Source organism: Aplidium turbinatum, chromosome 8 (assembly GCF_918807975.1).
Source record: "Aplidium turbinatum chromosome 8, kaAplTurb1.1, whole genome shotgun sequence".
Lineage (NCBI taxonomy): Eukaryota > Metazoa > Chordata > Ascidiacea > Aplousobranchia > Polyclinidae > Aplidium > Aplidium turbinatum.
The window spans coordinates 3299988-3314065 of NC_137479.1; the positions used below are offsets into that span (position 1 = coordinate 3299988).

The 14078-nt window shown below is 37.5% G+C and overlaps 1 protein-coding gene across 1 annotated transcript; it reads right to left on the reverse strand.

Moving 5' to 3' along the window:
- Positions 1-4174: 4174 nt before the first annotated feature.
- On the reverse strand, positions 4175-7177 carry LOC145776408 (uncharacterized). The gene is made up of 5 exons (XM_082587810.1): positions 6486-7177; positions 6038-6255; positions 5670-5850; positions 5157-5309; positions 4175-4308 (listed from the first exon to the last, which is right to left on the reverse strand). The coding sequence occupies exons 1-3, from the start codon at positions 6653-6655 to the stop codon at positions 5819-5821; spliced, it is 420 nt and encodes a 139-aa protein (XP_082443936.1). The 5' UTR covers positions 6656-7177; the 3' UTR covers positions 4175-4308; positions 5157-5309; positions 5670-5818.
- Positions 7178-14078: the final 6901 nt, after the last annotated feature.

Consider the following 14078-nt stretch of genomic DNA (forward strand, 5'->3'; position numbering starts at 1 on the left):
TCAAGTGTTGGTAGCCTAGCTGGCTTGAGGCGGTCTATTGACACCGTATCTGGTTTTCCTTTGATATCAAGCGTAAGGTTTTATTTATATTAAATGTTTATAACCCCTGTTGACAGCAGAACCGCTGCTGGCGTAACAAAGCTTCGATGGCGTAGAGATAACACAATGAGTCTCAAGTTCTTTTATTCGTGAGTTCGAGTTCTCTGTTAATTTTCAGTAATATTATGAGTCTCTGTCTGAGTCTTATACTATGAGTCTCAGTTAATTTCCAGTAATATTAAGAGTCTCTGTTAAAATTGAATCTTATGAGTAAATCTTATATTATATTATGAGTCAAAATTGTTTTGTGCAGAGGTATATAAAGCACTTTCAGAAAAAGGAAAAAGAAACAGTTTCGTAATTTAAAATTGGCAAATTCCAACAATGTTTACGAACTAGGTTGAACCGTTGGTTGAACTCCTGCTAGTGAGATTCCATTGCAGAGGTGAATCGCGGATATACTGAATAAGCAATAAATGGCCATTTTAACAGACTCACTTGAGAAAGCTGCGGGTGGTAGGTTATTTGAGTAAAAAATGATCCATCAAAATTATCCCAGTGCACAACAAGTGAGTTTTCTTAAGAAACGCAACTAGCCTATTTATTCTCACTTTTGGGTTCAGTGAGTTTTTAAGAAACGTAAATGTTATGTGAGAATTACGTTTTGTAGAGAGCTAAAACAATGGAAATTCATACGGGTCCCTACAAGATTGTAGGCTATTGTAATTAGCTGCTTAGCTTATTAGTTATTTACTTGTAGCCTATAAACACAAGCATTTCAAAACGTTTGTCTGACAGTCTGCTGCGTTTGGGACGCATAATGTCCTTTCCAAGTGAAAACATACGTTCCACAGTAGCGCTGAATGGTATTGGTGTGTTGTATTTCAAGAACAAGTCTTGAAAACGTTTACTGGGAAAGGTATCACTGTTCCAAGCGTGCTGTGATGGTTTAGCATATAGGCTATAAATCTTTTAACGAGGTCCACTGCACCAACATTGCTGTTTTCAAGGGTATAGAGCTCTTGAAATAATGTATCTTCAACCTCCGCGATGACATTCATTGATTTTCCTCTTTCTCTCTTTGATCCCTCGTTCTCGATACTGCTCACGATATGAGTGATCACCATTTCGCGAACTTCTTCCGCGTGTATATTCCAGGTAGCCATTCCAACCAACGCGAAAACGGGTAATTCGGATGAGTCGCGATAGCCAGAATACACCGTGAAACTCAGATTGTGAAACGAGATATTTCATGAAAACAAAAAATGACGCATAGCGCTTCACGCTTAAAATCGGCGAAATAGTTGACGGCGCTATCACTTCCATCAACTAAAAAATAAATTGACGGCGCTAGCCTCATTGTCAACAAAAAGTTGACGCTGTCAACGTAGGCCTACAACACTGGCCGTTATCAATGGTGGCTTTGTAAATAACGGCCTTCTGCAAGCATTGCCCATTCAAAAGACAACCTGGTTTCACCCTGCAATTGCAACCAGGCTGAGATGGTTCATTTGCAGCCTGCAATATTGATAATTTTTGTATGAATATGATGCTTGAACATTCGGAGAACGGTAACCTAGGCCTACAACGGTACCCGGTCATTTGGTCGACAGACATTTGGTCGAGAGTTATTTGGTCGACAGGACGTTAGGTCGACAGAACGATTCATTTTAGAACAAAGCCGAAGTCGCTGATCGGAGTTTCCGTTTTTCCGCAAACATTTTAAAATTTTCGGTAATGATCCTAAGAGTTTGTTGAAGTACTGATCGCAGTTTCAGCAAACAGTTTAAAAGGGTTAGAGTTTAGGGTTAGGAAAAGATCGAGAAGAAAAAATTACAAATAGCCGAAGTCGCTGATCGGAGTTTCGGCAAACAAACAAACTGAAAAAATCGAGAGAAAAAATAGAACAAAGTCGAAGTCGCTGGTTGCAATTTCCGTTTATCCGCAGTTTCTGCAAACATTTTAAAATTTCTGGTAATGATCCTCAGTTTCCGCAAACATTTAAAAAGGGGTTGGGGCCCCGGGTTGGGGTTAGGAAACAATCGAGAAAAAAAATTTAAAAAACGCCGAAGGCGCTGATCGGAGTTTTCGCAAACAGTGGCCGAGTGGTTAGCACGTTGGGCTCGCAGTCGAGAGCCTGCATGTTCGACTCCAGCCACCCGCACTTGCTGTTGTTTCTCTGGGCAAGAAACTTTACGATAATTGTCTCTACCCAGTGATCGATTTCGAGTAATGGGTAGTACCAAATTTAAGTCATAACTTAAGTAGAGTAGACAACCGGAAACAGACATTGCAGTCGGCTGCAGCGTGGGTCAGGTGTACGTCGGAAGGCGTACACCGATGCATAGCGCTCAAGTCCGCTTTCCCGCAATGCAGGATAAAGATAATAAAACAAATAAAAAAAAAATAAAAAAAAATAAAAACAACTGAAAAGATCAAGAGAAAAAATAGAACCGTTTTTCCGCAGTAGCCGCAAACATTTTAAAAGGGTTAGGGTTGATCGGAGTTTCCGCAAACATTTTCAAATTTCCGGTAATGATCCTAAGAGTTCTTGTTTGTTTGCGGAAACTGCGATCAGCGACTTCGGCTTTTTTGATTTTTTCTCTCGATCGTTTCTTAACCCCAACCCCTTTTAAAATGTTTGCGGAAACTGCTAACTACTAATATATAGCCTACAACATAATTTTTCATTCAGGCACGTTTTAAACCTTTCAAGGTTTTGCCACCTTTTCCCGTTCGTTAACGTGCTGGTAGGTTTATATCGATTTTGTGTGCTCCAATTGAATCGGTCGCCTTGGTCAATGACGTCATGAAAAAGTGTGACGTCATGCAAAAATGCAACTACTTTTGCGAAGGGTGCAAAAACACGAAATAGAAGTGAAAGCGGAATGGCTATCGATTTTTCAATAGCTTTCTCATTTCTTCTTAGATTTTAACAATTTTACCATCGTTGGAAAGCACGATGCTTCATCTACCCGAATGAATTAATTGCCAGTCTAAAATACCAAACCAACACAAATTAAAAGACGAATGGATGAATTGTCAGTCCAAAGTATCCAAAGTAGGCATTGTATGTCAGTCCAAAGTAGCCAAAGTAGGCATTGTATTTATGTAGTGCTAACTTAAACTTTACTATTTTTTCTCCAATTCAATCCCCGAATTCAATTTTTACATTAAAATACCAAACCAATACAAATTAAAAGAGTATACCTTGCTTTATTTACCTAAAAACTTTCACGTTTATATGTTATCTACAAGACGAGCAATCGTTGTTCAAACGTAACCGCACGACGAAAACAATGCAAACACAAAGCCATCAATTTCGAGTGTTCATTATAAGCCGCCCCCGTTTGCTCTGATCGGTGAATAGTGCCTCCACCAAATGTGCTGGAGCTTTTTCATTTCTGCTCGGATTCTAACAATTTTACTATCGTTGGATGGCATGATGCCTCATCTACCCGAATGGATTAATTTCCAGTCTAAACTATGCATTATATTTATGTAGCGCTAACTTAAACTTTACTATTTTGTACCAATTCTCAGCAATTCAATTTTTAAAATAAAAATACCAAATCAACACAAATTGAAAGAGTATGTCTTGATTTATTTACTTAAAGGGGCAGTAAACCCCAAACCATACTTTTCGATTTTTTTGTTTGTAAGTGCTCTAGACATGTATAATAAGTAGTTGTCGTTGAAATTTTCCCTTAATTTCATTGCGTTTCCTTTGTAGGGCCGTTTTAGTTAGCCCTTAGTTTCAGAGCGACGCGTGCTCACTGAACCGTGCGATAATCACGTGTGACGTCATAAGAGTACTAGCCGATCTTATGTTCGCGCAAGATGCATTGTAAGCAAGTGTTCGTAGTGTCGTTTCCAACAAATACAATGAACTACATGTATTTATGTCGATTGTAAGCGGCTTAGTAGTTGATAAAATGAACACTGAAAGTAACTACCTTTCGACAAGTACCATATTAGTTTGTAAAGAACTAGATTCTAGTATAGCTTACTGTACTGTCTGTACAAGTACATGTACAAAATTCACTCTCTCTGTGCACACGGAAAAGCTTTTTTCAAAGCAGATTTTGAATTCTGACTTTTTATTTCAAATCAGGATATTTAAATCCAACATATTCGCCGCTATCTTGATTTGAAAATTTCGACCTAATTGCAGAAACGACGCATGACGGCAGAGGCACACGGATTGAACGTCCAAGGTAACCCCAGATCCAGCGAACAAACTGTCTATAGGCAATGTGCCTATAACGTCTGTAAAAACAACTTTTGGTTACATTTACTCTTGTTACGGTAACTCCTTCAAATTCAAAACAACTTTTTAAACAAACAAACTTTTAAAACAACTTTTGTCTGTCTATGGTTTTTAAAAAGTACCTCTCTACCAAAGCTATACTTTTTAAATGGCCGCGAGTGTTGTAGCCTATGTGCCGATTTGGTGGGAGACGGCCATGGCCGTAAATTTTTCTTGACTTGGCAATGGGAAGCATGTACATTGTACACTGTACAGCCAAATACAACTTGTATTGTTTCAGTGAATTTGTTTCAGTGAAATTGTTTTCAGTGAAATAGCTTAGCATCAATAAATCATCATTACATTGTTGCTTTCTGGGAGAAGTTGGCCTGTTTACGAGCAGTTTTGAGAAAAGTACACATAATAGCAAATCAGTCGCTTTTTTACATTGGTTCAACGTCTGCAGACGTTGAATCAATGTAAAAAGCGACTGATTTGTTATCTGGGTATGTTCACACTGAAACGACCATTTATTAGGTTTAAATGAAGTAAGAGAGTAAAGAGACGAAGTACATCTGCAAAACACAAGCCAACAATATAAAACGAACCAATTAAATTAGTCTCACACGATCAGAACTTAAAGTAACAAAAGTCCCTTTTACTGAACACAGCAAGAAAAGCTCTTATGAAAATGGGCTTGCAGAGAAAACAATCAATGGAAAGCGCGCCGAGCAGAGAAACTATAACGTACAAACATACGTAAAATAAACGTAAATTTGTTATAAGACACACTGGCTTTTCAATGAGTCATGTAAAAGAAGCTGGATTTGCTAGCTAAAGTATAAAATGTACTGGCTGAAGTCCATACCTGAACAAGTTGCAAATCCACTATTTTATTCAATCTTGTGTCCATGATCGTGTATGTGCCGTGCTTCCCACAATGTCCAGGAGAATCTACCCTTCCATCTCCTGCTAACATGAGGTCAATACCATCACCTTCCAATTGTTGAAGTACAATGTTCTGCTCAATGACATATTAAAAATTCTTATCAATGACACTATTTTAAAGAAAAGATTGAGCACTTCCGTTTACAGTATGTGTGTGTTTCCATACATCAGGAAGCATTCATAAAATATCTATAACAGATATATCATTGTTTACAAACTTCTATTTGAATAAGTTTATACTGATGAAGCCACACTTGTGTGGCGAAAGCTCTGTATTTAAATAAACCGATTCTTCTGATTTGGTGTGATATTGTTTACTTTATTTAAAATGTTTTGTCACACCGTGCATCCCAGTGGATCATCACTTAAATTATAGGAAAATTTGATGAAAAGTTTAGGAACGAAGTTTTGTTTTGGAATTTTACAAACTTACCCCGGCTTTTCACTACGTTCATTGGTAGACACCTCCGAAAATGTATTTATTGAGAAATTTGGATAGTGCATTTCATTATCTTCAAAAGATATGTCTTGCAAAGCCATTCCTGCTTTTTTAGAAGTGGAAGTAAGGTAATCTGGTGGAATTCATTTTCTTTCTTGCAAGTTGCAGGTCACATCTACAGATTGTGTTAATACCAGGGCATTAGCCTGAGTTGCTGCACTGCTGCAATAAACATTTTTATTCCAAATCAAGCAAAGCAACTTTTACAGTATTATTTGGCATCACTTCTCTTTCCAAAGCTATTAAAATGTACACTACTGTTATTTCATAACATGTTATATTATAGAGTCAAAGTTTCTTACCTTTCGCCGCACTCATTGGCTTCAAGGCAGCTTGGCATCCTTTTGATGAACAAGCACGAAAATCTAATACGTCATATTGTGTTACAGCATCACAAGTAACCATTTCTGTTTGGCATGACTTCGGCTTTTTTTTAAAAATTTCTCTCGATCTTTTCAGTGTACGAATTGGGGGTAGGAATTGTTCAGGGTACGAATTTGGGTGCATTTCTAGCCAGTAACTGAAAAAGAAAACAACAATGTATATATGAAGGAACATTTTTTGTTAATGAACTTGGTGAATTATACATGGGACGTTCTAAAAATGCATGTAGCTGGGAATCACTATACCAGCAGGCAGCATACATATTGTAAACTTATGGAAAACAATTTCTCAAGGATGCTACTTCGCTACTTATGTGCGGTACTTTATAACAAACTTGTAGTAATATAATTGTTAGCTTAAAATTACCTCAAGAACTTGCCGCTTCCTAGCAGCCGGTCGCATGGATAAAGTGGAATTTTGTTGTGGAGTTGTCTCTCTACTGGACTTTGAATCCAACGGTTGCAAAGTTGTTGAAATGTTTTTGTTTGGAAAAATTGAAGGGCATGCATTAAAGTTTCAATTGAGACGTGTGGCATGACCCATGTCAAATTGAAAAAGATTTTAAAAATCTGTTTCCTTGAAATGGAGTCGCCATATTGTGCTGGACTCTGTTGATCCTGGCCACACTCTTGTGGTGTTTACAGACTTGTTCCATTTCTTTTTTATGGTACGATTTTATGGAGAATGGAACAAAGAAATTTTATCAGTAGCCTAGAACTGTCAGATAAACAGTTATATACGGTACAACACACCGATTTGGCATGATGAGTACCAAATTGTAACAGGTTTAGCTTAGTTTACTCACACAGCACTGGGGAAGAATGCATATTGAGACACCAGTATAGGCCTACATGTCTAGCCAATACACAATCACAAATTGAAATACATGAGTAAATACTAAGACTGGTAGGTAGGCCCATCGTGCATACAGCACAGGATGCAGCACTGACTAATCATGAAGTAAAAAATAAATGCAAATCTCTGCAACCTTTGACTGTCTGAACCTCTTGCTGTTAAATACCATCAAAACTATGCAAACACTGCAAGGTCTAGCCCAAAATGTTTAGGTTAAACGTCTAATAAAAAGTTTAGTGTAGTCAGTAAAATGATGTAAGCTAGCACCAAGGCTACAATAAACTAAATCTGAACTTCAATTGTAACTTGGAATAATCTTATCGACTGCTGCAAACGCATGCCACACCTCAAACAAGTAAAATATTTGTCCAGCAGTACTCTTATGACGACATTATGACTTATGAGAAAAAATTTTATTTCGACAACAGTTCGTGCAGTGTGTGTTCGAATTACAAAACCAAAACTTTGTTTTAAGATTGCGTGAGAACAAATGAGTATTTTTTCATAAAAACAAGTGCAACGTGTTTTTGAATATCCCCTTTATGTATTTCAACTCTCAATTTGCATTTGAAAATGGGGTTGTCTGCCCCTTTAACAACTTTTACGTTTATGTGTTATCTACAAAACGAACAATCGTTGTTCAAACGCAACCGCTCGACGAAGCTTTTTTCCAATGCATTCTTCAAGGCGATTCGATCATTGTTCATTATTATGAGCGCCTCCCGTTTGCTCTGATCGGTGAAAAGTGCCTCCACCAAATATGCTGGAGCTTTCTCATTTCTGCTCGGATTCTAACAATTTTACTATCGTTGGAAAGCATGATGCTTCATCTACCCGAATGGATTAATTGCCAGTCTAAAGTAGGCCTTATATTTATGTAGCGCTAACTTAAACTTTAGTATTTTGTATCAAATCCACAGACCAATAGAGTACGCGGACGAGAAAGCTTTTTCTATCGTAAGAGAGAAGTGACATTAGTAGTCTCGTTCCATCGCTCGTCTTTATCTAGCGCGCAATCGCAAGAAAAGCAAGTCTTTCGCAAGGTTCTTTACGTAGCGTTAGCTATGTTTTTGCTTTGGAATGAATATTGATTGGTTTTTGTCATTAGTTGACCTGTTTGATTTAGACAGGCTTAAGGCTTGGAAAGCGAGTTTTAAATAAGTCTTCAAAAGACCTTCGTTTTAAATCGCTAAACAAGTACAGTAGGATAGGCTACGGTATTTTGCAACGTAAAAAGTTTAGATAACATTGTGAAATAAAGACAGGCAAGACACAACAATACAGCAGGGTTGAGCATTATTGCAATATATTTTACATATTTACAAATAGTTTTAACAATCAAACTGTAAAATATATTGTTATAATATAGTGATAATGCTCAACCCTGTTGTATTGTTGTGTCTTGCCTGTCTTTGGTAGGCTACAAGAACGCAAACTCTCTCCCGAAACTGTATTGTGCCATAACGTGAACAAAAGACATTCAATTCAGTTGGTTTTGCTATAGAAGCATGGCAGCTAGCATGGTCTTCGGATAGGTTTTCTGTGTCTTAATGTTTTACCTGGAGTAGCCTGGTCAGGCAGTATTTATTGTATAAAGAGTTTCAGTTATTTTTAAGGTTGACTTGTTTCAGGGGGTGCAGCAGGTGCATTCTGGTGATTTTTTTGGCTAATACGATGGTAACAATGTGATTTGAAGTAGCCCGCCTGTCTACTGAACGGAAAGTTTGACTGTGGGCCTGGCCTATAGCTAGGGTAGGCATGCCCGAGTTATATGCCAGGAAAAATGTCACATGTTGAAGTAAAGAATTACTTTGAAACATTTTTTTTAAATATGCAGAGATTCTTATTAACCACTGCGCTTCGGCGTTTTCGCTAACCTACGCAGCGGCGTTTTTTTTGCGAAAATCTTTGCCGGCTTTTGGGCTGTACCAAGGTCTTGACTCTTGTAAACCGATATAAAACTACTTCAAATGGCAGATATTGTTCTTCAAGTAAATCAGCCTCTTTTACATAGATTCAACGTATTCAGGCCTTCAATCAACGTAAAATGACTTGTTTAAAACCAGTTGTGAACAAACAAGCTTTCTTCAATTTTGAGACTCCTCAAAAGCATGTGAACTCATGTGAAACGATTTCCGCTAGGTAATCTAGCCGGCGTGGAGTAATCAGCATTTTTTACATGGATTCAACGTGTCCAGGCCTTGAATCAATGTGAAAAGGCTCATTGAATGTGAATAGCCAGTTTGAACAGACTTTTCTCGAAACTGCTTGTAAGCAGACCTGCTTTTCGCTGAGAAAACAGAATCATAAGGATGATTTATTGAAGCCAAACTATTTCTGAAATAGATAACAGAAGCTTCAGGGAATTAACCAAATCATACAAGCTGTATACGACCAATAACGCTGTTCCAACGTTAAGCAACAAAATGTTGCGTCGTGCTTACCGTACTGAAAACGCGCCGCGTCGATCAGCGCTTGCGGGGGCAAAGTGGTTGATATAAGCATTGAAATGAAAGAGAAATAAATTGCCAGCGATAATGCTACGATACACATAGAAGCATACAAACTGGTATGGTAACCTAGTGGCAAGGGCGGACTGGAACTTCAAATTGGTCCTGCACTTAAAAGAAAAACCGGACCAAATAATTTTATCGGCCAACATTGCGAAAGCAACGGCCCACAATTGTGATTAAGCGGCACATTTTGGCCAATAAGCACCCATTTCAGTATTTTACTAATTGGATGTCATTTTACTCATTGGTGGCATCCAGTTTAGATTAGGTGCTCCGACACAACTGATAGGATTAAGTTTTTCTATGTGACTTTCAGGGTCTGAAAGACACATATGAACAATTTTACATATAATAATTAGTAGTATGTACATTTTATTTCTTTCAGGCTAATACTTTACTGCAAGTAAAATTTCATATTCTACTTTGAAAACAATACCTCCCTTCTGAGACTATGGGGTTCAAATGCAAAGATGCAGCATTACGAGAAAGTTGGGTTAAAGCTATTCCTCGTAAGGATTGGATTGTGTCAGATACACATAAAGTGTGTGCAAAACATTTTCACGAAGAGGATTTTATACAGGTTTCTTCAGATATTCGCAAGAATAGACGTCTTGCCAGAGACACGCAAGAGTTAAAGCGCTTACGCTACGCATAAAATCCACTGCTGTTCCAAAAGTATTTCCAGAATTGCCAGGATACCTTTCGAAACAATCTTCTTCAGCCCGTGCTACTTTTGCTAGTACTGCGTCAGCAAGGCGATATGTGGAAAATGAAAGAATCCAGCAGCAAAATCAGCGCTTGCTTCAGCAAGACGTTTTTGATAACTTTGCATCACTTACAGCCAAACTGAAAGATGCGCATCTTCATCTACCTTCTGGATTTGTAACTGTTTTTAAAGAAACCACAGTTGTCTTTCATTATGTAAAATATGCTGAGGATTTTGCAAGTGCCCCCCAGCTGCTTGGATCTGTTATAGTGACTGAGAGCTTGAAAGTTACTGCATTTGTTTCTTTGGCTGTATAGTGCCACCACATTTGTATAAGCATTTGCTGCAGTCTCAATCATTGAAAACTATCTCTGAATTGGCGAATATTCTAGCTTTCTGCAAATCTATTATGGATGAACAAGATTCTAAAAATACCAGCAATCGTATAAATTTTGTCAGCATTGCTGTATCTGCATTACAAAACTATCTATCAGCGGAGACACTGCCTGACTGCGGAGATGATGGCCATTCAGATGCATCACTAATTCTGTTTATATGTGAACAGCTTAACCTGCTTCTAGTTGCAAAACAAGGACGCCGTTACTCCAGCAACTTAATAACTGTGTCTTACTTGTGGCAGCTGACGAGCACTTCTTTGTACAAGATATTAAAGAAGTTTTTTATTTTGCCTTCTATAAGACGACTTCAACAGCTCTCTGTTTCAAACACTGTGAATGGTGGACAAATTGATGTGCAATACATAAAGCAGCGCACTGCTTCCCTACGGAACGAAGAGCGAATTGTCACTTTGATGATAGATGAGGTTTATACAGCGCAAAGAATAGAGTACAGTAATGGAGCCTTTGTTGGACTTACGGAAGATGGGACCCTGCAAAGACGGTTCTCACATTTATGGTGCAGTCAACATGTGGAAAATATAAGGATGTCATCTGCTTGATACCTGTCAACAAATTGGACACTCAGTTGCAGCGCTTCTGGTTCAACAAGATAATGGTGTTGGTGGCACTGCATGACATTTTGGTCGTGATAGCTGTATCTGTTGACAATCATGTTTGTAATAGGTATGTAAATTAATTAGGCCTACTGTATATATATAATAGTTAATTATATGATAGGTACATTAACTTTGTTGGTTGAACTACAATGCATGTGAAGTAGACTAGACCAGTGGACAACATTAAAATATTATCAAATATCCTCTATGGTATGAACTTTTGAACGGGTAATTCCATCTTTGATTTAGATTTTTTTTTTTAATTTGACATTAAATATGTGCCATAATTGTTTGATTTTTTGAACAAGGAAAAAAAATTAAGATTTCTATTGTATGGTTTTTGCGGATGCTAAATTGTTGCGGCAGTTTTATCTTTTCTACAACTTCCTCAATTGTTATGTACCGTATAGTAGCCTATAGTACCATTGTACCAATATAACCGTAATAGTTGTGCTTTGCTGCTATTCTATATTATTTGTTTGAACAATCTGTCATGGGTTGTATTAGACTGTCACAATTTACTAGTGCTGTTGATAAAGTACCGTTACTAAATGGAAAATGGTAGGAGGGTGCACATTTTAAAGATACATGTAATGTAACATCTAACCATCAATGGTTGGATGCATCCGTCGTCACATGGTGTATACCTTGACTGGTAAGAAACAGTGGTTGTGGAGCACTAATTGCAATTCATTTGTTTTAGGAAGATGTTGATGGACTTGTGTGGAGGCAAACTTTCACACAGTATTGTCCACCGGACGAACGCCTCTTTCTACTTTTTGATTTTACCCACAATTTCAAAAACATATTCAACAATTTTGTCAACAAAAATCGCATGCATATTCCTACTGCTGGTCATGAGAACATTCTTGGAGAAATCTGCACACCACTGTTTGATCACGTAAAAAGATTGTATTCTATAGAAGAGCACAAAACATTAAAGATTGCTCACACACTGAAAAAAGCATCTTTAAATCCAAGCAATCTTGCAAAGATGCGCCTGCCACACTGTCAAGTAACCGTAAAATTCGCAAATTGACTGGAAAAGGTTCTGTTAGAAAAGAATCTTTGTAATGCCTTTTGTTGTTTTCTGTTTTATTTTTGTATGTTGGAAGAATTTTTGGCTGTAGCGCCTGTTTTGAAAGTTATAAGCTTTCGATTTCTTGCAGTAAGTTGTCTACTGCTGGTCTACTTATGCTGTTTATTGACAAAAGGTTCAACCTCTGATGTTTCTACATACTTTGCTTTTGTCGTGTCTTACCCTTACCCGGTATTTTTTGAACATTTTTTTGTCTAAATGTTCCCCGATAAACTTCAAAAAAAAGTCAGAAGATATCAGCTTCTTGCATGAACCGTTTTTACGTGGTAAAACATTTATCGCAAAAGGAGGGCCAGTATGCGCGCCGGGTGGGTATGTATTAACCTCCGACGAACCTTTTATGTTTTACCAATTTACAACGTCCAGGTTGCTATTATTATGCGTTTAATATACTTTTGTGTTGCTTTGTGAAGCACCTTAGAACTACCATAAATGCTGTGTTTTCCACTGTGTAGATCTGGTTGCAATACTGCATGACATCATTGACTTAGGATCTATGCTATGATATCCATTTGTTTAGTCACAGTTATTGTCCTGTGCTGGCATGATTTACCTATACCAGTATCAAGTTATTCATGCCTTGTGTTTTTGGTGTATAAAACGTCTTAGTTTTTTGTTTACCATATTGTCACTTGTCAGGTTTGATAGTTTATCAAGCATGAATCTTGCTTTGTTGGGTTTAATGTTGTTAAAAAACTGATCTTTTTAAGATCTTCTTACGTAGATTTAACGTTTAGTGACATTGAATTGATGGGGAAATATGACGATTAGCTGTTAGGTTTGTATAGCGTACACTTCTGAAACATAGATCAAGCTTTACTGCAAGCTATACATGGATTTCATTGCACATATGAAATTTTACGTTGAAATTACGAAAATAAACGTTTAATTAACGTTGATATAAGTCTAATTTGTATTCACCTGGTGACCATTATGCTCAAAACCAGGTGTAGAAGAAAGAATTGCTTTGGTTTTACTCAAATACTATTTTGACTAAGTAGGACTACTAATGACAGGGCAAAAAAAGCTTTCGCGTCCGCGTACTCTATTTGTCTGTGATCAAATCTCAGCAATTCATTTTTTACATTAAAAATACCAAATCAATACAAATTAAAAGAGTATCTCTTGCTTTATTCACTTAACAACTTTCAGGTTTATATGTTATCTACAAGACGAGCAATTGTTGTTCAAACGTAACCGCTCGACGAAGCTTTTTTCCAATGCATTCTTCAACGCGATTCGATCATTGTCCATAAGCTGCCCCCGTTTGCTCTGATCGGTGAATAGTGCCTCCACCAAATATACTGTAGCTTTCTCATTTCTGCTCGGATTTGAACAATTTTACTATCGTTGGATGGCATGATGCTTCATCTACCCGAATGGATTAATTGCCAGTCTAAACTATGCATTATATTTATGCAGCGCTGACTTAAACTTTACTATATTGTGACAATTCTCAGCAATTCAATTTTTAAAATAAAAATACCAAACCGATACAAATTAAAAGAGTATGTCTTGGTTTATTCATCTGTTAACTTTCACATCTATATCTAATCCACAAAACGAGCAATTGTTGTCCAAACGTAACCGCTCGACGAAGCTTTTTACCAAAACAATGCAAACACAAAGCGATCAATTTCGAGTGTTCATTATTAGCCGCCCCCCATTTGCTGTGATCAGTGAATAGTGCCTCCACCAAATGTGCTGGAGCTTTCTTATTTTTGCTCGAATTTGAACAATTTTACTATCGTTGGATGGCATGATGCTTCAT

Excerpts from the sequence above, each read along its gene's own strand:
- LOC145776408 (XM_082587810.1), bottom strand. The coding sequence starts at position 6,655 with ATGCCACACGTCTCAATTGAAACTTTAATGCATGCCCTTCAATTTTTC. Across the intron at positions 6,256-6,485 it reads GGAAGCGGCAAGTTCTTGAG|TTACTGGCTAGAAATGCACC; the intron begins GTAATTTTAAGC and ends TTTCTTTTTCAG. Across the intron at positions 5,851-6,037 it reads GCCAATGAGTGCGGCGAAAG|ATGTGACCTGCAACTTGCAA; the intron begins GTAAGAAACTTT and ends CACAATCTGTAG.